Raw genomic sequence first — 21,194 nt, 5'->3', positions numbered from 1 at the left:
GACGTGATGCACAGGTGGCAGGTGTGGGCAGGAAGAGTGACGGACACAGGGGGGCAGAGGTGGAAAAGAGCAGCCGAGTGGGGAAATGGTGGGCAAGAGAGTGTGGGCAAGCATCACGTGTGCTCTAGTGGGGGACACTTATGGGAGACAAAGAGAGATGTTACTTATCTGCATAGGACCTCATGGCGGGGACTGCAACTTTTCTAGAGGGGGGGACTGGTGAGGATGTGGGAAAAGAGGTGGTGGAACTCAATGGGTTGCCAGCTCAGGGGGCAACTCCTGGCAGGAGGTAGTGCCCCTGGTACCACATGCATGCACACAAAGTGTGTGCACATTCCCAGGACTGCACAATGATGTCGCTTTAATAATAATAACAACATTCGATTTATATACTGCCCTTCAGGACAACTTAATGCAGACTCAGAGCGGTTTACAAAGTATGTCATTATTATCTCCACAACAAAACACCCTGTGAGGTGGGTGGGGCTGAGAGAGCTCCAGAGAGCTGAGACTAGCCCAAGGTCACCCAGCAAGTGGAAGAGTGGGGAATTAAACCCGGCTCTCCAGATTAGAGTCCTGCGCTCTTAACCACTACACCAAACTGGCTCACCAACTGACTTCGGGTCAGCTGGAACAAGGGGGGAGTTTTTTAAAGTTTAAATCGCCCTCTGCGAAAATGGTCACATGGCTGGTGTCCCCGCCCCCTGATCTCCAGACAGAGGGGAGTTTAGATTGCCCTCTGCGCTGTGGCATGGAGGGCAATCTAAACTCCCCTCTGTCTGGAGATCAGGGGGCGGGGCCACCAGCCATGTGACCGTTTTCAAGAGGTGCCTGAACTCCGTTCTGCCACGTTCCAGCTGAAAAAAAACCCTGATTGTGTGACACATTTACCCCCAAGAAGTTGGCAGTCTCTGATTAAAGTTATTCCTTTTAGACACCTGGGGAGTCATTTATTTTGAAAATGTATGCACCACCTTCTCATATAGGGTTGTTAAATCTGGGATGGGGAACTCCTGGAGATTTGAGGTTGAAGCCTGGGGGAGATAGAGTTTGAGGAGGGGAGGGATCTCAGTGGGTTATAATGCCATAGAGTTCATCCTCCAAAGCAGACATTTTTACCAAGGGAACTGATCTCTGAAGCCTGGAGATCAGTTGTAATTCCAGGAGATCTCTAGGTCTCACTGGAGGATGGCAACCCTATTCTTGTATGTTTAGTGTGGTTTACAACAATCTACAACCCCTTGTCCTGAAAGCTACATAATAAAAATCCTTAAATACTCAGCATTATTTAACAACCATTAGATATATATCATAGCCCTGATGTGATTGAATAGCCCAAATGATCTTTGGGTCTTTTCAACTGTGGGCTTTGTTCTGTTTGTCCCTTAGCACTAGTGGGTAAAGAGTTTAAACTGCAAGATTGTTTTCACATTGGATTGAGGGCATTTTCCACTTGCCAGTCAGCGGGAGTAGTGTACCTGATAATTTGTGATCGTGATAAGCTGTATGTGGGGTACACTATTAGACCACTCCGTGTACAGATCCTAGAGCATATGTCTAGGATCCGTAACCGTCCTCTAGTTGACCATTTTTCTATACATCACCAGTGTGAGAATGAATTTAAGTTCACTGTTCTGCGCAGAAATGGAAAGTGCAAGAAATACCAACTACAGAAGATTGGATTTACAAATTGCTGTACATGGCAGAAATGGACAAAATGACAAGAAAACTGAAAGATCTTGATCCAGGAGAATACATCGCAGATTGGGGGAAATTGAAACAATAGAAAAAAAATGGGATGTGAAGGGAGGACTGTGGCAGTTTGAGAACTATTAATTTGCGATTTTATAAACGGGAGAGAGAAGTAACTTTACCATTAATGGGAAAATTTAGTTATTAATTAATTAAAGCTAGTATTATCATTAAGGAGATTTTATGAAAAATATATAGTTTAAATTGTGATGTAGAGATTGGATATATTAGTAAATAAATAAATATGATTTAGAAGAATTTAGTTGAAAATAAGTTAAATAATAAGATAGGTTAAGGGTTGGAAAGCTGTTGGAAGTCTACAAAGAGGGGGGAGGGAAAAGGTGGGGGTTGATATAATTTAGGTAAGATGGGGAATGTATGTATTATTAATGTACTCACCAATGAACTCAGTTTGTCCTGCTTTCTGTAAACTTGTATCTGAGAACACGACACCTTTCATTTTGTCCCTATATAGCCTTAATTGGGGCGGGTACCTCTGTGCATGGCCAATTTTCGTGGTGTGCCTACTACAGACACACAAGAGTATTCATGTGTTTGTATGGGTAAGTTATCGTTGTATTTATTGGAGATCTTTATGTAACCTTCAACAAGCAAGAACTTTTGTTGTTTATTGTAAGTTAATTCATTTTCATAGATGCACGGTGGACTTAATGAACGACCCCCGAGGAAGTTGTTCCATGAAACAAGCTGCAAAGTACCTGGCCCCTTGTCGGGTCGTTGGGGTCTCTCCCCCCCCCCGCCCCCCACTTTGGCTCCACCTATAAAGAAAAAACATTGGAAAGAAAAACATTGGAAACTGAAACTCATCCACCCTTTCCTACCTGTCTATCACAGTGTTTCTCCTCTCCCATGTACCTGCTAGATTAAGAAAAGTGTACAAGAGAGAGTGCAGATTTCAGCCTGGTGCTTCTGGCCTCTTTTATCATCATCAGGACTCTTCAGCCACTTTATAATTTTTGTATGTTATTTATTCAGGTTTTGGACTATGAGAGATGATCTATTTTTAATATGAAATTGACTTACTGTATATTTTGATAAGTTAGTCCATCATTGTATATTTATTATATATTAGCACTTGCACTTGTTCACTTTTGCACTTTATAAATATTATTGTATGGACTTGTTTGCATTGCTAAAGATTACTGGGTCTTCACTTTCAGATTTAACCTCTTGGTTGTGCCTGAAGATCTCCAGGAATTGCAATTTATCTCCAGGCTACAGGGATCAGTTCCCCTACAGAAAATGGCTGTCTGGGAGGATGATCGCTACGGCAGGCCCCATCCTTCCCATTGCCAAACCCCAACCTCCCCTGGCTCCACCTCCAACTGTCCAGGAATTTTGCAACCTGGAGTTGGCATCATGGGAGGGGTTAAGTCTCACCCTTCAATCACAGTCTCCATCCAAGTCTGGCCTCTAGAGGTGGTTTTTGTGGGTGGGCATCCCCCTCACGTCTGCCTCTGATCGCTTGCATAGGAACGGTGCCGTAGCCTCCCCTCTACACAGAAATTGTCATATCACAACACAAGTGAGCTGCCTGGATTTTAAAAAATTGTAAACAAGCCTTAGCCGAGTTGTAAGCAGGGTCACACGAGGGAGGTCTTTCCTTGACTATAGCCAATGGACTGGGACAGATAGTGGGAGAGACTGTGGTGGTTGCCTCCTTTGGAATCCCCCCCACCATAGTCTTCCCCTCAACGAGTCTGTCTAATCCTCTTTTAAAGTAATCTAAGGAAGGAGAGCAGCCAACACTACATCCATTCTATGGCAGTGAGTTCCGCAAATTAATTACGTTTTAGGAAGCAGGACTTTTGCCAGCTGTCCCTTTAAAGTGTTCCCATCAGGTTACTAACAGACACTGCTCCAGAATCTACAACAGGACAGCCTGTTGCAGAGTCCAAGCATGCAGCGTGCCCCGGGTGGAGGGAACATGGCTGTCTGGGGTGGAGGAGGGGCTTAGACAGGGTCTCCAACTTCCAGTGGGGTTTGGAGTTCTCCTGGAATCACGACTGATCTTCAGATTACAAAGAGCACTTTCCCCGGAGAAAATGTAACGTTCAGAGGGCAAAGTCAATGGTATGCTATAGGCTCTAGGTGAAATCCATCCCCAAATTGCCCCACTTCATAGGCACTGCCCCTAGGAATTCCCAGGCTAGAGTTGGCAACGGTTGATCCTGGCTGTGTGTGAATTGTGTTCCTTCTGTGATCTTTAAAATGTTGGTGGTGCCACTTATGAAGCCAGTGTTCATAGGAGGTAAATTTTGCTTCACTTGTGACCATTCTGCTGAAACACGGAAGAGGTGATTCAGAACTCACAGCCTGCATGCAGAAGGGAGGCTGAAAGAGAAAAATAATGGGTTAATGGATTACCTTTAAAAATCCTCAGTAAATATATTTTAGCAACAATATGCATAGGATTGTAGCCTCGGTCACCGTCACACAGTGATTCTCGTACTGTGTCTAGGCCCTTTGGGGAAGTGCAGGACCACATAGAGGAGAAAGGCTTGAAAGGCCATGGAATGAGCCAATGTGGAATGAGCCTAAGCAGATCTACTCAGAAGTAAGTTCCATTTTATTCAGGAAACCATACTTAAGATTGCAGCCTGTGTCTTGAAAGCTGCAGAAATGCCAAAACTTACCAAGGATAGAAGACAAGATTTTGTCCCATTTTGCTTACCTTTTATTAACTTTGATCAGAAGAGACATAAAATCTATATTAATATGTAAGATTCTTTTAATAGGTAAGCTTTGTTCTTAAGCGTGGCTTTAGGAAAAGCCTAGGATATCCTATTCTGTCCCTTGGAATAAATGGAATAAATACTGCAATTCACAGATCCTGGAATGCAACTACACGTAAGCCAGATCTCTGTATGCTCACATGAATGGTTCGCGGGCTGAAATAGCACCAGAAATTGAAGGGGGATGCTGAACTCCAGCTTCATCTTCAGTAAAACTGCAAGCTTTATGGAAGCACAAGATTACTTTATTTGCATGTACTGTTTACAAGACTCACGCGGTCGCCCAGCTGGGATTCAGAACAACTATGAATGGTGTGATAGTCTGTTTATAGATCCATATTTGACCAGTTCGGATCATGCATCTGATGAAGAGAACTTGATTCTCGAAAGCTTATGCTACAATAAAATTGGTTAGTCTTAAAGGTGCTACTGGACTCTTTTTGAGTCTGTTTATAGTGCCACCTACTGGTGCTATATTGGAATTCAGGAGCAATTTAGAGTCTAACTTGATTTCCAGGGTGTGAGAAAGCTCCCTTCATTAGATGCACGTTCACACCCTGGAAATCTAGTTGGACTCTAAAGTGCTACTGGACCCGAATCTTGCTCTTTTACCACAGACCAACATGGCTACCCACCTGAAACTACTGGTGCTTTGGATTTTCACAATTTCTCAAAAGTACATCCATAAGATTTACATTTTTGGAGGCTTGAAAGTTGATTGGAACCCAGCTCCACATCATCAAATTAAGTATGCTACAAAAAGCAGACTTTGGGGCTCTGCAAATATGCCCAAAAATGGTTTTTTTCCCTACCTTCCCTAACGTCCCACCTGATTAAAAGTTCTGTGGAACTCAAAAAATTGCACTCAAGATTTTGTGATATTCTGGTTGGCCCTAATAAAAGATACTGCAATATTGATTTGCCATGATTCATATTTAGCTTTCACTGGACCCAATTTATGCAATCGGAATTCAGAGCTAATCCATACATCTCTTATGCCTCAAGCTGGGCATCAGATGTGCTTTTAGAACATTACCATGAAAGGCCAATTTAAATAAGAGCTGAACCTCCTTTCTGGCCAAAGGCCATCCAGATTTAGCCCTGGAACCTGTGGTTGTAGGATGTAATGAAGACAATAGTGACGCTGAGCATATACATAGATGCAGAGGAGTTAGCCGTGTTAGTCTGTAGTAGCAAAATCAAAAAGAGTCCAGATGCATGTGACGAAGAGAACTGTGATTCTCAAAAGCTTTTGCTACAATACAGTTGGTTAGTCTTAAAGGTGCTACTGGACTCTTTTTGAGCATATACAGAGAGTATTATATTATTAATTGGATTTTATCTTGTTTTGGATCCAGAGGAGTTAGCCGTGTTAATCTGTAGTTGCAAAATAGTAAAGAGTCTAGTGGCACCTTTAAGACTAACCAACTTTATTGTAGCAGAAGCTTTTGAGAACCACAACTGTCATTGTCAGATGCATCTGACAAAGAGAGCTGTGGTTCTTGAAAGCTTATGCTACAATAAAGTTGGTTAGTCTTAAAGGTGCTACTAGACTCTTTTTGTCTTGCTCTGGGCAGTCCTCCATTGTATCATCAAAGCAACCCCGTGAGGTAGGTTAGGCTTAGAGAGGGAAACTGACATTAAGATCAGTCTGTGAGTTTCATATCCAAGCAGGGATTTGAACCTATGTCTCCCAGGTCCTAATTTATTTATTTTTATTTATTTATTATATTAGATTTTTAGTCCGCCCTCCCCACCAAGTGGGCTCAGGGCAGAGCACAACATTTTAATTTACATAAAAACACATAAAAGAAGATAAACATTACAATAAAATTTAATGATGTATATCTTTCCTCAAGAAGTTTCCACAGCTGGACTTCGCTTCACGCTGCAAACGGAATTGGCAGGCATGTAGTAGGAAGTCTGTAACTTTAACCACCTCATGAAACAATTAGTTAAGAACACCCTTCATCCTACTACAAGGGGGGTTTTAGCACTGTAATCCTATTTTAATGGAAATCCAGCTAATTCATTGTGGGATCTTGTGAGAGCCTTTAGTTTTCCTTCATTTCTAAAAAGGATTGGAACACGCTAGTTCAGGGTACTCTGACACCCTGAGCAAGGGAACCCATCCCCTTCTGAGCCTGTGCCATGTCATGAACCCAGCCAACAAGACAGCCAGTGTGGTGTAGTGGTTAGAGTGTCAAACTAGGATCTGGGAGACTCAAGACCAAGCTAGAAGTGATGAATTACACTTGAATGGCAAGTGAACAGACTCACGTGTATTCCTCCCTATTCACTTGCGTAGTGATCGAGTGGAGTACAAGTGGAGCACAAGTGATCAGGGAGGAATACACGTGAGTCTGTTCACTTGCCATTCAAGTGTAATTCGTCACTTCTAGCTTGGCCCAAAGGTTTGAATCTCGACTCTGCCATGAATGCTCATTGGGTAACTGTGACAGAAGCCCTAAATTCAGTATGGCTCAAGAGTGCCACCTAGAGTCTCTCTATATATTACCAAATAACTAGGAACGCTCACGTGAACCTCATTTCACGCTGAGCGGCACGGAGGGCAATCTCAACTCCCCTCTGTCTGGAGATCAGGGGGCGGGGCCACCAGCCATGTGACCATTTTCAAGAGGTTCCGGAACGCCATTCTCCCACGTTCCCCCTGAAAAAAAGCCCTGGTTATAGCTGTAGGTTTATGTTACCCTGGCCTGGAAAGTCCCAACTCACCTGATATCAGGGCCGATTCCAGACGGCCAGAAATAGCGTTTTGCCCGCGCTATTAATCGCTTACCGGCCACGCGGGTATTTTCGCCTCCATCCGACTTGTCCCGTCTTCATCCGTCTTCATCCGTTCTGAGCCATGCCGTTCCGCCTCCGCATGTTCGCATGGCCAAGAGAGGGACCCAGGGATTGGTTCTCTTCTCCCCGGCACAACTGACGTGGGGGGCCTTCATTTGTTCGCGTCTCGAAGTTTTTTTTTTATTTCTTTCCCCCCGTTTTGCGCAAACGCGCAAACGCGCACATGCGCGAAGCCGCGGCATCGACGATGCGGTCAATGATTGGTCCGGGAGATTCTCGCGAAGTACATTGGTCGATGGTTCCACTCTAGATTCTCAATTGCTAATCTGGTACGTGCTGACTGTTGGATCCTGAAATGGCGCCCGGGAGAGAGCTTTTACTCGTGATGGCGCAAGTGGTGATTCTCCTGCTGCAGAACACGGTCACACTTTGCCATGCGCATCTGCGGCACATTCTGAGGCGCAGAAGGGCTGCCCAGCTGATTTTCCACAGTGAAAGATTGGGTGCAGCTTCACGTAGGTCAACTTTGCGAGGGATCCGTCTGCGGCAGCGATGGTATGTGCTGGCGGACACCAGAGAGCACAGAGACTGCTGGGTATACCCCCGGAGCCAGGACTGGTGGGAGCGCATAGCCCTGCGTGTATGGGACGACACCCATTGGATTCAGTGTTTCCGGATGACCAGGGGGACCTTCAATGAGCTGGTGGATGCCCTGAGGCCGACCCTGGCACGCCAGTCCACCAACATGCGTGAGCCCGTGTCCGTGGAGAAGAGGGTGGCGGTGACGTTGTGGTGCCTTGCCACTGGGGCATGCTACCGCGTTGCAGCGGATCACTTCGGCCTGGGGCTGTCCACCGTTTCAGATGCTGTGCTGGAGGTCTGCTTCGCAATTGAGAAACAGCTACTCTCGAAGACAGTGTGTCTCGGGGACGAGGTCGGGAAGGTGAGTGATGGCTGCAGGAGGGGCAGGCGGTTTGCGCAGGCTGGAACAAAGGTGGTTTGTGTTGTTCTCCGTGTCCCCGATGTTGCGCGACTGCGCATTTCCAATCATGCGTGTTTCTGGTCTCTGTTTCAGATAATGGATGGGTTTGCAGCGCTGGGGTTCCCTCATTGTGTTGGGGCGATTGATGGCACTCACATCCGCATCGGTCAGCCCCGTGGGAAGCCGGACCAATATGGTAACCGAAAGAACTACTCCTCCATCTTGCTGCAGGGTACAGTCGATCACACCGGCCATTTTGTCGATGCAGAGGTGGGTTGGAGTGGCAAGAACCACGACGCCTTCGTCTTCCGCAACTCGGCTCTCTGTGCTGCAATGGACAATGGGGCTTTTGTGCCTGGGAATCCCTCCCTGACAGTGAATGGTGTTTCAGTGCCACCGCTGATGATCTCGGATGGTGCTTATCCAATGCGCCGGTGGTTGATGAAGCCGTACGGAAAATTTGCTGTCACACCACAACAGAAATACTTCGACCGCTGCCTGGCACGGGCCAGGAACCGGGTGGAATGCAGTTTTGGTCGTCTGAAGAGACGCTGGCAGTGCCTCCTCCATCGGCTGAAGGCCAGAGAGGAGAACGTGGTGACCATTGTTACCGCGTGTGTGATCCTGCACAACTTGTGCGAGGCCAAGGGACATGCAGTGCTCGGGTCACTGACGGATCCCACGCCCTTGACAATGCCCGGGGATGGACTGGAGTATGGGGAGAACGACAGGGGGATGCTTGATGAGGGGAAGAGGGTTCGTGACGCGATGGCTGAATTCATGTATTCAAGATGCGGACGGTGATGCCCTGGCTTTCTTTGGGGGGAGGGAAAACTCATATCCCCAAAGTGCCAATATTGCAAGGAAAAGTTTGTCCTGCCAATAAATGCTTGTTATTGCACTCGAACAGTTTTCGTTTTCCTTGTCCGTTCCTGGGTGCGGGGGGGGGGGAATGCAGACCCGGCAGGTTTTGGTATTGCCGCATTTGCGCACTAAGTGGCGATCATCTGCAACTGCGCAATAGCAGCCGAATGCGCAGTCCGTGCCACCGCACGTTTTCTGGTGGGCCCCGCCATGACCGCTCCTGCCTTGGGGGTAGTGTTAGGGGGTGGCTTTATACGGGTCACCGGCACATCTAAGCCGGTGACTACAGAAAGTGGCAAAGCCGTGTCGGTCACCCCCTTCTCAGAGTCGCTTGAGTGTTCTGCTTTGCGGAGATGCGCAAATGCGGCGATACACTCATGTTGGCAACCCTTGGGTGAACACTCTCGGGGAGTGTGGGGGTGATCGGGAAAACATTAACGAGAAATACTGTGGGCTGCTGCACTATGGGGGGGTGCTGCCGCGGCCCTCGGTGGACGGGAATGCTGGGTGGCCGGCAGCAGCTGCCCGGCTAAGCGGGGCAACGGGTGCCTGCACGGATTGCTGCTTCTAAAGTTGCGCATGCGCAGTCGCGCTTTCGCGCGTTAGCGCATATCCTTACACTCGCAGCTGAAAAAATGGCCGCCAGTAAGGGCCGCTACTGGCGGGATCTGGAGGTCGAGGCCCTGCTTGACCTCCTTCTGCAGAGTGGGCGTGCCAGCCGCATAATGGGCAGCCACCACCTGCCCACAAAGGCCATTTTCGCCAGGGTTGCCCGACAGCTGGCTGCGAAGGGTTGGCCCAGGACCGCGGACCAGTGCAGGTCCAAGTTCAAGCGGGTCAAGGCCGACTTCTTTGCAGCCATGGAGCAGTGGCAGGGCATCCCTAGAATGAGCGCCAGGCCGCCGTTCTTTGCGGACATGCGACGGCTCTGGGAGGCGGCTGGCAGGCCTAGCTGGGAGGACCGGAGGCAGGCAGGTAGGTGGAAGGGGGGTGGTGGATTGATCTCGGCCTGGTTGCAGTCTTGCCCTCCCGTTGGCGTTCTTTGCCCTGCCACAGATTAGGGTATCAGTGGTGCTCTGTTGAGGCCCCCAGCACTGCCATCAATCCCCGGTGGCCATTCCTGAGAGGCCAATGATGCCCAGGTTGCAGGCAGACTTCCAGGTGGCACGCAGACAAAGTCACAAGCCCTCCCCCCCCTGTCTGCCACAGCGGCCCTGTGAAGAGTGCTCCAAAGAGTGTTTTTTTAAGAAATAGCTGCCCCGGGGTCAAGTAGTTCTTATCTCTAGTAAGCGTTTTTGGGATTGCACCTGCAGTACTGTGCCCACATACTTGGAATTAGGACCCATTGAACGCAGTAAGCCTTGTGCAAAAATGCACACAACTGCAGTCTGAAGACAAGGTCACAACCCCCCCCTCCCGTGTCTGCCACAGCGACAGGGTGCCTTGAGGGGCGGAACACCATTGTGCCACTGCATGCCAGCTGGGCACCAGAGATACCAACAACCCGCCCCAATCTCTTGCAGCTGCGTTGAGGGCGAGGGCACGCCCCAGAACTGCGGGGCAGCCCGAGGAGGCGGCAGAGGCGGAGGAGGAGGAGGCAGGAGAAGCCGTGGAGGAGGAGGCTGGTGAGCGTGGGCCCAGGATCCGCGAGGAAGAGGCGGAAACTACGGAGGAGGCGCATGGAGGTGAGAGGTGCAGCAAACATGAAGGCGGTGAGTGCTGCCAGGTTGAGGGGGGTGGGGTCTCTGGCCCGTTCACTGATCCATCACGCCCCAATCTCTTGCAGCAGGGCAGGGGGAGCAAGGGATTCCGCCAGCCGAGCCACCAGCAGGCGAGGAGGAGGCACAGGAATGGGAGGCGCCACCTCCACAGGGAGAGGAGTGGCTGGTGGAGGTGGAGTTGGAGGAACCCGCAGGTGAGCGGTGAGCGGTCGTGCCGACATTGCCGCAGCTGTCCCGCGGCACGGCACAGTGCTGCGGCAAAACGTGCGCCAAGATGGCGTGGTGGGGGTTGAATGGGGGGAAAGGAAAGAAAAGCGTGTGTGGTGTGGTGGTTCGGGCCCACGTTCTCACCCTCACATTGCCCCCTTTCCCGTCTTGAGTGCAGATGCACGGGGGCGCGAAGGCCGTGGTGTTCCCGAGGAAGCACTGGAGGGGGCGGCCAGGGGCTCTTTCGTTGCCGGGCAGAGCGGGCAACCACCTTCCGCCGCAAGGCGGCCGGCAGAAGAACCGGGTAAGAGCAGCTCCCGGCGCACCCTCCAGCCACCTACGCAGCACCAGAAATGGCCGTAATGTGCATTGTGCGCATTTGTGCGCAGCTGGTGTGGACCAACTGTTCTTATGTGCTGTTAACAACAACATATGTTTCAAATCTATTTATTTAAACGAAAGAACACTAGAGTACAGAGGCCCGCCCCCAATGCTGGATTAACAACTGTTACCATCTTCTCGCCGTCCACAGTGTTGGCCCCTGGCGAGGGGACTCCCGCCACCATGGAGGAGCCAACGACGAGCCGAGCGGCGGCCCGTGCACCGGCTTCCCAAGAGGGGGACGGCACCATCCTTGAAGCCATCAAGGGCCTGGAGGGGCGGATGATGCTCTCCCGTGAGTGAGTCCATGACTGCCTTTCAGGGAGGCCTGAACTCACACTGAGGCATTCCTCACCTCTACCACCGAGCGACAGAGAATTCCGCACACAGCTCTCCCCAAACCCCTGTGGTGTTGAAGGAGCAGCCACAGGCTGGCAGGTTCCTCCCGTCATCTGCCAACTCCACTTGTGTTGACAAGGGACAGACCGCTCCCTGACAGTGTGTGGCTTTATTAACCACTGGACAACAAATTAGACACATGTGGCTGCATTTGTCCATGTCCCTGGCTTGTTTGCAATCTTAGGTTTTCCCCAGCTCCCATTTCAATTGAAATACCCCCCCCCCCGGGGATGGGAGGCCTTCACCTGTGAAGAGAGGGGCAACGAATTCCAGGCATGATGGGGATGTGGGGGGGGATGCGTGAGAGTCCCAGGCATAAGAGGCAGTGATGGACTCTGGCAGGAACAAAGGACAGCAAGGGAGAATGGCCGGGAGTTCCAGGCATCAGGGGGAGTGGGGAGCGTGGGAGGGAGGCCAACACATGAGGGGCTGTGAGGAGACCGGTGGGAAGTTCCAGACGTGAGGGGCAGAGAGGGGCACGTGCAAGAGTCCCAGGCAGATAAGGGAGTGAGATTTGAACCGCAGCATATCTTTGTTTTGTCCACAATGAACACGCGGCAGGGCAGGATGGACACGGTCGAGCGCCTCCTGCTCTACCAGGGACGGAAACACCGGGCACTCGAGAGACGTGTGCGGGCCTTGGAGGGACAACTGTCCGCACTACTGCCAGCGGCCACCGAGCAGTGATGGGACTTTGGGGGGGGGGAGGTTTCTGTTAATGTTGAGTTCACTAAAAGTTAAAGTTGAAAACATCGGTTTGAGTGTCCGTGTTTTCTCAATAGGTGGCGGTGTGTCTGGGGTGGTGGGGCTTTGCGGTCTTCTGTCCGGGGGGGGGGCTGGGGAAAGGTTGGGCAGAGCTAAGGAAAAGGGCAAGACTCGTCTACAGGGTTAGCCGATCCCTGGACCTGCCCACACAGGACCGCTTGGGGACACCCTGCCTTGGCTGAGGACGGGGGGAAGGTGGTCGGATGATCGCCCCCTCATCCACCTCCCCCTCATTCAGCGCTGGAGCTGTGGGGGCATTGGATTCAACCACCAGGGGCGGCCGCTCTGGAGCTGCTGCTAGCGGTTGCTGCATCCGGAGCATGGCCTGTCCAAGTGTTTGCAGCGTGCTGACGGCGGCACGCATCACCTCCAGGTTCTGGCCCCAAGCATTCTGAAACATCGCCTGCTCCTGACGGGTCACCTCCATGAACTCTTGGCGCCACCTCTGTGCCTCGGAATGCTGCCTCTGCCGTTCGGCGATATCCTCGCGGTGCTGAGTGTCTGCCTGGCTCATCATCCTGTCCGCAGCCTCAGCGCCACCGTGGGCCCTCCGCTTGCGGTTCCTTATTGCTGAAAGTCGTGTCCCAGGGGACAGCTGGGCCGGATTTTGCGTAGGGCTGCCTGGGGGGGGTGGAGAAACAGCCAAGAGGTGAACACAAGGCCCCACCATTCCCCGGCCATTGTCCCCCCATCAAGCCCTCGGAACCCGAATTTCCCAGGCGTGCGGCATTGCATGTGTGCGGTACCTGAGACGCCGACGCCTGGCGAGGGCGGGCTGTTCTCCTTATCCAGATTGTCCTCCGTGCTGCTTCCCGAGGCGGACTCGTGCTCATCTGCGAAGAAGGCAACATTGTCAGAATGCACTTTGGGTTACCGGCAGAGGGCATGGCTGCACCAAATGCTTCCCGCCAACATGTGGGTGGGTGCCTGATGAAAAACACCATCGCTTTGGAAGAAGAAGTGCAGCTGCCACCGTTCCCTCAGAGCCCCAAGCAAGCTGATGCCGCAATTCAGGCCCACAGCGGGAGACGCATCCCAAGTGCATGCCTCGAAAGAGCACCACAGTGCTCTTTCTTGCTATTCCATTTGCAGGAATCAATGATCAGCCCCGAGGATGGAGCACGCTCAGATAGACAACCACAGGGGGGGGTTAACTGGAATGTGTTTGGCCATTAGGCCGACGCATTAGCAAATCTCATGCCATTATCTGTTGTGAGCCACAGATTGAGGTATTGCTCCGGTGGCCACACTATCCAGTGCTGGATGGGCTACTCTTGGACGTGTTGGGTTGAATCAGTATCCCAAGCATTAACTTGGCACATCCACAACATGGAGGCAGCTTTGCATGTCACTGCATGGCTGCCCCCCCGACACCCCCTTGCCTCTCCTCAGCCCTGGTGCACCTGACCTTGCTCAACTCTGGCAATCGAAAACCAACATCCCTGTTTTTGCCATTCCAGCGGGGTTTTTGGTGCCATCCCCCCCCCCAGGACCCCCTGCAATGGTCTCCCGAAAAGCCGGCAGCAGCACGAGCACAAGCGTGTGTGACTGTGCCTGCGTGCTGTGGTGTCTTGGCCGACGGGTTCCCCCCCCCCCAAACGCCCGTCCAATCGGGACACCAGTCTGCGGGGCAAAGGTCAGCGAAACCTCCCGGGGTTGGATTCTCTGGGAGACAAAATGGCGGTCGATAATAAGGCCTCAAGTATTCAGTTCAGGAGGGTGGCACCAATGCAATTGCGCAGATGCGGAAAATGGGGCTGGACACCGCTGCACGCCTTGAGGTCGATTATGCATCTGCGCGCATTTGTGCATTTGCGCGGTTGCGCAAATGGTGCCAGCCCCTTCTCTTAGGCTACATGTGGCCTCAGAGAATCCAAGGGCTGTGTGCCTGACCGGCGGACTTCTCGGGGCCCCCCCCGGACCCCCAGCAAGGGACTGACCGGCCTGTGCCCTGAGCCAATGAACAGAGCACCCACGCCCCACAAAATCCCAGGGTGCATAACCCTACCCAGCAGAGCTGCAGGCGCGCCCCCCCCCCTGCCCCCCTGCCTGGGAAAGCACGGACCATTATTGCGGCGGATTCCCAGACCAGCCCAAGCGAATCCCGCGCCCCCCTTGCCGGTCCCCCCCCCCACGTACCCGGTCCCGCCAGTCCACTCAGGGTCACATCATGATCTCCACCGCTGTGCAAGTGGTCATCGTCCACGAAGCCACCGTGCCCTGGGAACAGAAGTAGGGCCAGCCTCGTCATATTGCATGCTTTGATTACACCCCCGAAGCACCACCCCGGCAGCAACCGCGCTTGGACCAGGGCCCCCACCGACCTGATGGAAAGGGGGTCGATGTCTTGAGATCTTCCGCATTGATGGTGACGAGGTCATGGCTGAAGAGCTCCTCCGACCCCTCCTGAAGCTCCAGAGGGCCTTCCCGGGCCCTGCCCTCCACCTCCAGCACTATACTCCGAGCCAGCCTCTTGGGGTTAACGCTTGCATCCCCCCTCAAAATGCTGTCCAGCTCTCTGAAGTACGGACAGGTTGTTGGCGCGTTCCCTGAACGGCCGTTGTGGGCCATAACCTTTTTGTACTCCAGCCGCATGGTTTTGGTCTTGGTGCGGCACTCTGTAGCCGACCGCTTGTGGCCCCGCTCAGCCATCTGCATCGAGATTTTTTGGAAGTAGTCCATGTTCCTGTGGGTGCTTCGGAGAGCTTCCTGTATCTTTTCTTCCCCCCAGAAGTGTAGCAGATCCACAATCTCTCTATGCCGCCAGGACACCCCCCGCTTCCCAGCCACATCCCCTCCACCGGCCATACTGCCCCCGACAAGGCGATATTGCTCTAGCACAAGCGTGTGTGACTGTGCTCGAGTGCTGTGGTTTCTCAGCCACCGAGATTCCCCCCACCCGCCCGATCACCCGTCCAATCGGCACGCAAGTCTGCGGGGCAAAGGTCAGCGACACTTCCCAGGGTTAGATTCTCTGGCAGACAAAATGCCGGCCGGTAATGAACGCTCAGTTCGCATTTCATGAGGGATGCAGTAATGCAATTGCGCGTATGCGCAAAATGATTCGAAAAACCACGCACCATGATCATGATTATACTTTTGCGCATTGGTGTAAATTCATGCCCGCAGACGCGCGATTGCGCAAATCGCTCCTGCATTTTTTAAAAAAAATGGCGATATTGTGGCCGGCTGGCCGGCCGGCCGGAAAAAGGGGAGTTCCTCTTCCCCCATGATGGATCGCCATGCTGCGGCAAAACCCGCCATGCCGTGTTCCCACTGTCCGCTTATATAGCGCGACGGAGCGCCATGAACCGCAGGTAAGCAGGGACGGCAACTTGCGGGTTTTAACGGGTCTTCCCGCTTGAAAAGCGAAATCACTCGCTTTAATTTTGCCCATCTGGAATCGGCCCAGATCTTCCAAGTAAAGCAGGGTTGGTTGTTTGAATTTGGATGGGCGACCACCAAGGAAGTCTAGCATTGCTACTCAGAGGCAGGCGATGGCAAACCATCTCTGAAGGTCTCTTGCCTTGAAAACCCTCTGGGGTCACCGTAAGTCAGGCCCAGCGCAGGATATCACAGGTTCCTTGGCAGCCCAGGGGGGGGGGGAGGAAGCTGGAGATCATTCTGTAAATCAAGTTGGCAGTGGGGGGTGAGATCATGGGTTGGTGTTAATTTCTCTGTAGCCGCTCTTGTGCTGTCTTCCTTACAAGTAAAAAGGCTCAAGCTGTAATCATTTGTCAACAACACTCGGCGCTACTTTCAACAGTTTGGGTTCAAAATGGCAGCACAGAGAGGGTGGGGTTTCTTAGTCTAACAAAGAAGTTCCATCACAATGTCACAACATTACCGTGCATGCTAAAAAAAACAAACCAATGACGTGTATTCCGTAGCCCCCAAACCTCTCAGCAGAACAAGTGCCTGATATTAAGTATAAAATTCAGCAAAGAACGGCCTGGAGCACCATTGCAGCCACTGTGAGGCCTTGGGAGGGCCGTGCTGGGCCTCTCTGCTGCCTGCGCTAGGCCTATGACGGACTGCAGAGGCAGCGGAAAAACTGCGCCGGGGAGGGGTCCTGCAGCAGTGGTAGCAACAAGGCCCGGCCCTGCAGCAGGCTCCAAGAAGGCAGGGGCAGTGTGATGGGCCGTGGAGCGCTGTGCTCCACAGCGGGCCAATTTCAGCCCATTTGAGGCCAAATCAGGCCCGTTCGGAGCCATAATCGGCCCACTGTGGAGCACAGGAACTGTTTTCTAGAGCCCATTTTTGAGCAGCAGTGTCACGTCAGGGCAGAGGGTGGGGCGGCAAGGCAGGTGGCTCGGTGGCCCAGCGTGCAGCCACCGGCACAGCCCTCCCAAGTCCCCACAGAGAGCCCGTTGTATTGTTTCACACAACAGGCTCTGGTGTTAGTCTATCATAAATCAGTTGCTAACTCGGGGCACCTTCCCGTGGCCACTCAAAGAGGCGGTCATTTGCCCACTACTTAAAAAAATATCCACAGACAAAAGTAATGTGGCCAATTATCACCCAGTCTTTAATCTGCTATTTCCGGGCAAAGTGATTGAGAGAGCAATAGCTGACCAACTTCAGGTCTTTTTAGACAACTCTGGTGCTCTAGACCTTTTCAATCTGGTTTCAGGAGGGAGTCCCCGTGGGTCAGCTAGAGCAAGCTGAGGGGGGTTGCAAAGCACCCCTTTCAGCACGGCTTGCAAGCTGAGTGGATAAGGGCGTTTCAACTTTCAAACCCCCTCAGCTTGCTCCAGCTATCTGGCGGGGACTCCCCCACTGGTCAACAGGAGCAAGCCATGCGGAAAGAGACGCTTTCAAACTTTCCACCACGCTGCTTTTTTCCCCGATGGGAGGGGAAAGAGGGAACCCTCCTCCCCCTCCTATCTGGAGAAAAAAGCAGTGGAGCAACGCAAACAGCCAGAAAAGTTCGGTGGAGCGGCTTGTGTTTCTTTGATACAAATTGCTTCAGGAAGCTTTGCTTCAGGATTCCCAAATCTGCTCAGATCTTTACAGAATCTTTACAGATCGGGCCTGTTCAGGTTAAAAACCTGAATTGGACACCCAAAGTGCACATTCCTAGTACTGTTGCCTGAGAGTTTTGGTCAAATGGCTGAAAGCAAAGAAATTTCAACTGAACCCTGACAAGACAGAAATGATACTGGTTCAGAAGTGTTGGACATTGTGCTTCCCAATTTTGATGGGGTTCAGTTTGATAAATAAATTGTTATGTAGGCCTCAGAAACCTAATGAAAGGATTCTATGTTTAGGCCGGTAGAGCCCCGTGGCGCAGAGTGGTAAGCGGCAGTACGGCAGCCCCCAAGCTCTGCTCGTGACCTGAGTTTGATCCTGGTGGAAGCCGGGTTCAGGTAGCCAGCTCAAGGTTGACTCAGCCTTCCATCCTTCCAAGGTTGGTAAAATGAGTACCCAGTTTCCTGGGGGTTAAGAGTAGATGACTGGGGAAGGCAATGGCAAACCACCCCGTAAAAAGCCTGCCAAGAAAACGTCATGATGCAACGTCCCCCCATGGGTCAGTAATGACTTGGTGCTTGCACAGGGGACTACCTTTACCTTTACCTTTTATGTTTGGGCCATTAGCAGAGTCTATCGTTTGGCATAGGAAGCATGATTATAGGCAGTTGTGAGCTCGTTCTGCTGGCTGGTTTGTGTGCAGGAATGAAAATCATACACTTGCTCTATATTTAGAAAAGAAATAAGAGTTCTTTATTGTAGGAACTCCATACTCTGATAAGAAAGGAGGAGAGACAGATCCTAACTACCTATCTAGTCTCAGGATGGGCATGGATGGCAGGACAAGGCCTGTATCCATGCTGCCAAGATGGAAGGAGGAGAAAGTGAGAGGTGTTCCTTGGAACAATGCCAGGAAGAAAAGAAGTGAGAGGGAGGAAGTCAGGACGAGGAAATCCTGAGAAAAGCAGTCTACATATCAAAAGACAGTCAGAGCAGTAAACAGTAAAGAGAGTGCCCTGACCTCTCTTTCTGTTTGGTTTGTCCTCCTCTGAAACCTGAGGAGAGGGACAGCGCTGAATCCTCCTCTTCCAACACCCCCTCTCGCTGTCGCTAGGATCAGTCTATGAGATTCATCTTGTCTCGTAGATTCTGAAAGTGAAGTCTTGGTAGTGGTTTGGTTAGGGCATCAGCAATCATCTCTCCGGATGGACAGTAGATCATCTTCACGATGCCTTTCTGTTGTAATTCTTCCACGTGGTAATACTTCATGTCAACGTGCTTGGTTCGCATGTGAACGTCATCTCTCTGTAGCTTGATACAAGGTTGATTGTCTTCATAGATTGTCACAGGTTGAGAGATATGTATTCCAAGATCTTCTAGTAGTCTCTTTAGCCATGTTATTTCTTGGCAACATAGTCCAGCTGAGATGTATTAAGCTTCTGTTGAAGATTATGACTGCATTTTGCTTCTTGCTTGTCCAGCTTATCATTCTATTTCCATAGAAGAAAATATGTCCACTGGTAGATAATCTGATATTCAAGTCTTCCCTATAATTAGCGTCTGTATACACGATTAGTTCAGGTTTGCTGTTAGCTGGTTGCTTGAGCTTGAAATCTACTCTACCTTTCAAATATCTCAGAAGTCTCTTGACCACATTGCAGTCTTTGAAGGTTGGTGCTGAAGACTTTCTGCAAAGTAGACCCACTGCAGCGCTTATGTCAGGTCTTGTTAGTGCGCTAATGTAAAGTAGCTTGCCTATGGCAGCACAATACTTGTTGTCTATTGGTAGCTTCCCGGTGTCATCTACGTCCTTTACATAGCTTGGTTCCATAGGAGTAGCAACTGCATATGCATCTTCCATGTTCATGAATGATATAAGGTCTTTGATCTTTTGCTCTTGGTTAATAAGAAAACTTCAATCTTGTTCTCTGTAATGTTGCATGCCTAGGTAGTGAGTGACATTACCTAGCTGCTTGATCTCAACACGTTTACTCAGGTGTTGTATAACTTATTTGCTGTCATCTGGATTTTCATAGGCCAGAATCAAATCATCTACATAAATCAGAAGATAAATCCAATTGCCATTCTTCTGCTTAGTGTATAGGCAAAGGTCATTTTCACTTCTCTTGAGTCCTGTTTGGATGAGTAGATCATGCAGTTTTAAGTTCCAAATGCAAGCAGCTTAAGTCCACAGATGCTCTTCTGTAGTTTGCATACAAGAGGTAGGAGAGTCGTGGGGCTGGAATACCTTTGGTTGAATGTGTTAATTGTCTTGGTTCCACCTCTGCACTCTGTGCCTCTGGTTGGTCAGATGTCTCTGGACACTGTTCCTCTTGTGGGTCAGATATCTCTGGACTTCTCGTGAGCCAGGTGTAGCCGTCTCACATTTGTTGAAGTATACAGCTCTGCTCACAATGGTTCTTCTGGTTTGTGGATCAAATATCCTGTATCCTTTGCTTTGAGCCTGCATTGCAGGAAAAGTGGACTATAAGTCAAATAAATAAATAAATAAATAAATATCCAAGGAGAATTCCAAGAATTTGAAAAGAAATGGGGAAATTACTTTGCCTATTGTAAATAAAGATGAAAAATAAAAAATAGAAATAAATAATGTAAATAAATTTGAATAGCAGCTCAGATTGACAGAGGTTATTGAAATATTGTTTACTATAAGCCATTTTCTGAAATGGAAACATATTTAACTCAATTAGTTTAGTATAGTTAGTATAGTTTGGTGCATTGTAGTTGTCATTCCTCAGGTGGGGTGAGCCACCTTACGCTGCCACCACTCTGGGATTTGCGGTCCCTTGGGAAGACCCAGAGTACCCCCCCCAACCCTTCTGACCTCCGTAGCTTGGCCAATAAACAGGCGTGAGGACCCGGCAGAGTAATAACAAACAAAAGGGTTTATTTACAAGGAGGTCAGTTAATATCAAACAAACAAGCAAACAAGAAGCAAGGTGTCTTAGCAACAATAGATGGGTGAAAGCAAAATAAACAAAAGGCCCTAGCGCGACTGAACTCCCAGTCCCTCTGTCTGCTAGGCCTGTCTTCTCACCCTACCTGGATGAGGCCTCTCCCCCTAGCAGAAACCTCCTTTGGCCTGCTCCCTGGAAGGAAGAAGAATGGAGGCTTTTCCCCCTCCCAGACTTATATATCACTAGCCCCCTGTGTTCTGATTGGCCAAAAAGGGTGCCAAAACGGCCCAGGGGCTCCTGGGAATTGTAGGCAGGCCTACTCCCACTGCTAACAGGCTTCTGAGGCCTTGCTAGGCCTTCCTGGCACAGCCAGAACATGACAGTAGTATAGTAATGAAATGTTCTGAGCTATTGATTTGGAGTTGGAAGGGGTATAGTGGTAAATATTGTTAAATACTTTATAATAGTATTTTTGGTTTAATAGCAAGACACAGTGGAAGAGAGAGGAAATGTCTCTGAAAATGGTTGTTGTAGTTTTGAACATAATAGTCAAATGATGTACAGTGATTGTATTCTAGATAATCTGTGTAAAGCTCAATCCTAAAAGAGGAGGTGGAAAGTGCATAGGAAGAGGACTAAGGCTTACATGGGCGCAACTTGCACTTAGATG

General features: G+C 50.4%; 1 protein-coding gene across 1 annotated transcript; it reads left to right on the top strand.

Annotated features, from left to right (window-relative positions):
• Positions 1-7,701: 7,701 nt before the first annotated feature.
• Positions 7,702-9,102, top strand: LOC129341918 (uncharacterized). The gene is made up of 2 exons (XM_054997273.1): positions 7,702-8,259; positions 8,392-9,102. The coding sequence occupies exons 1-2, from the start codon at positions 7,702-7,704 to the stop codon at positions 9,100-9,102; spliced, it is 1,269 nt and encodes a 422-aa protein (XP_054853248.1).
• The last annotated feature ends 12,092 nt before the right edge of the window (positions 9,103-21,194 follow it).

This window comes from Eublepharis macularius, chromosome 14 (genome assembly GCF_028583425.1).
Source record: "Eublepharis macularius isolate TG4126 chromosome 14, MPM_Emac_v1.0, whole genome shotgun sequence".
NCBI lineage: Eukaryota > Metazoa > Chordata > Lepidosauria > Squamata > Eublepharidae > Eublepharis > Eublepharis macularius.
Note: the sequence above shows the minus strand (reverse complement) of the source record. Positions and strands in the feature narration are given on the sequence as shown.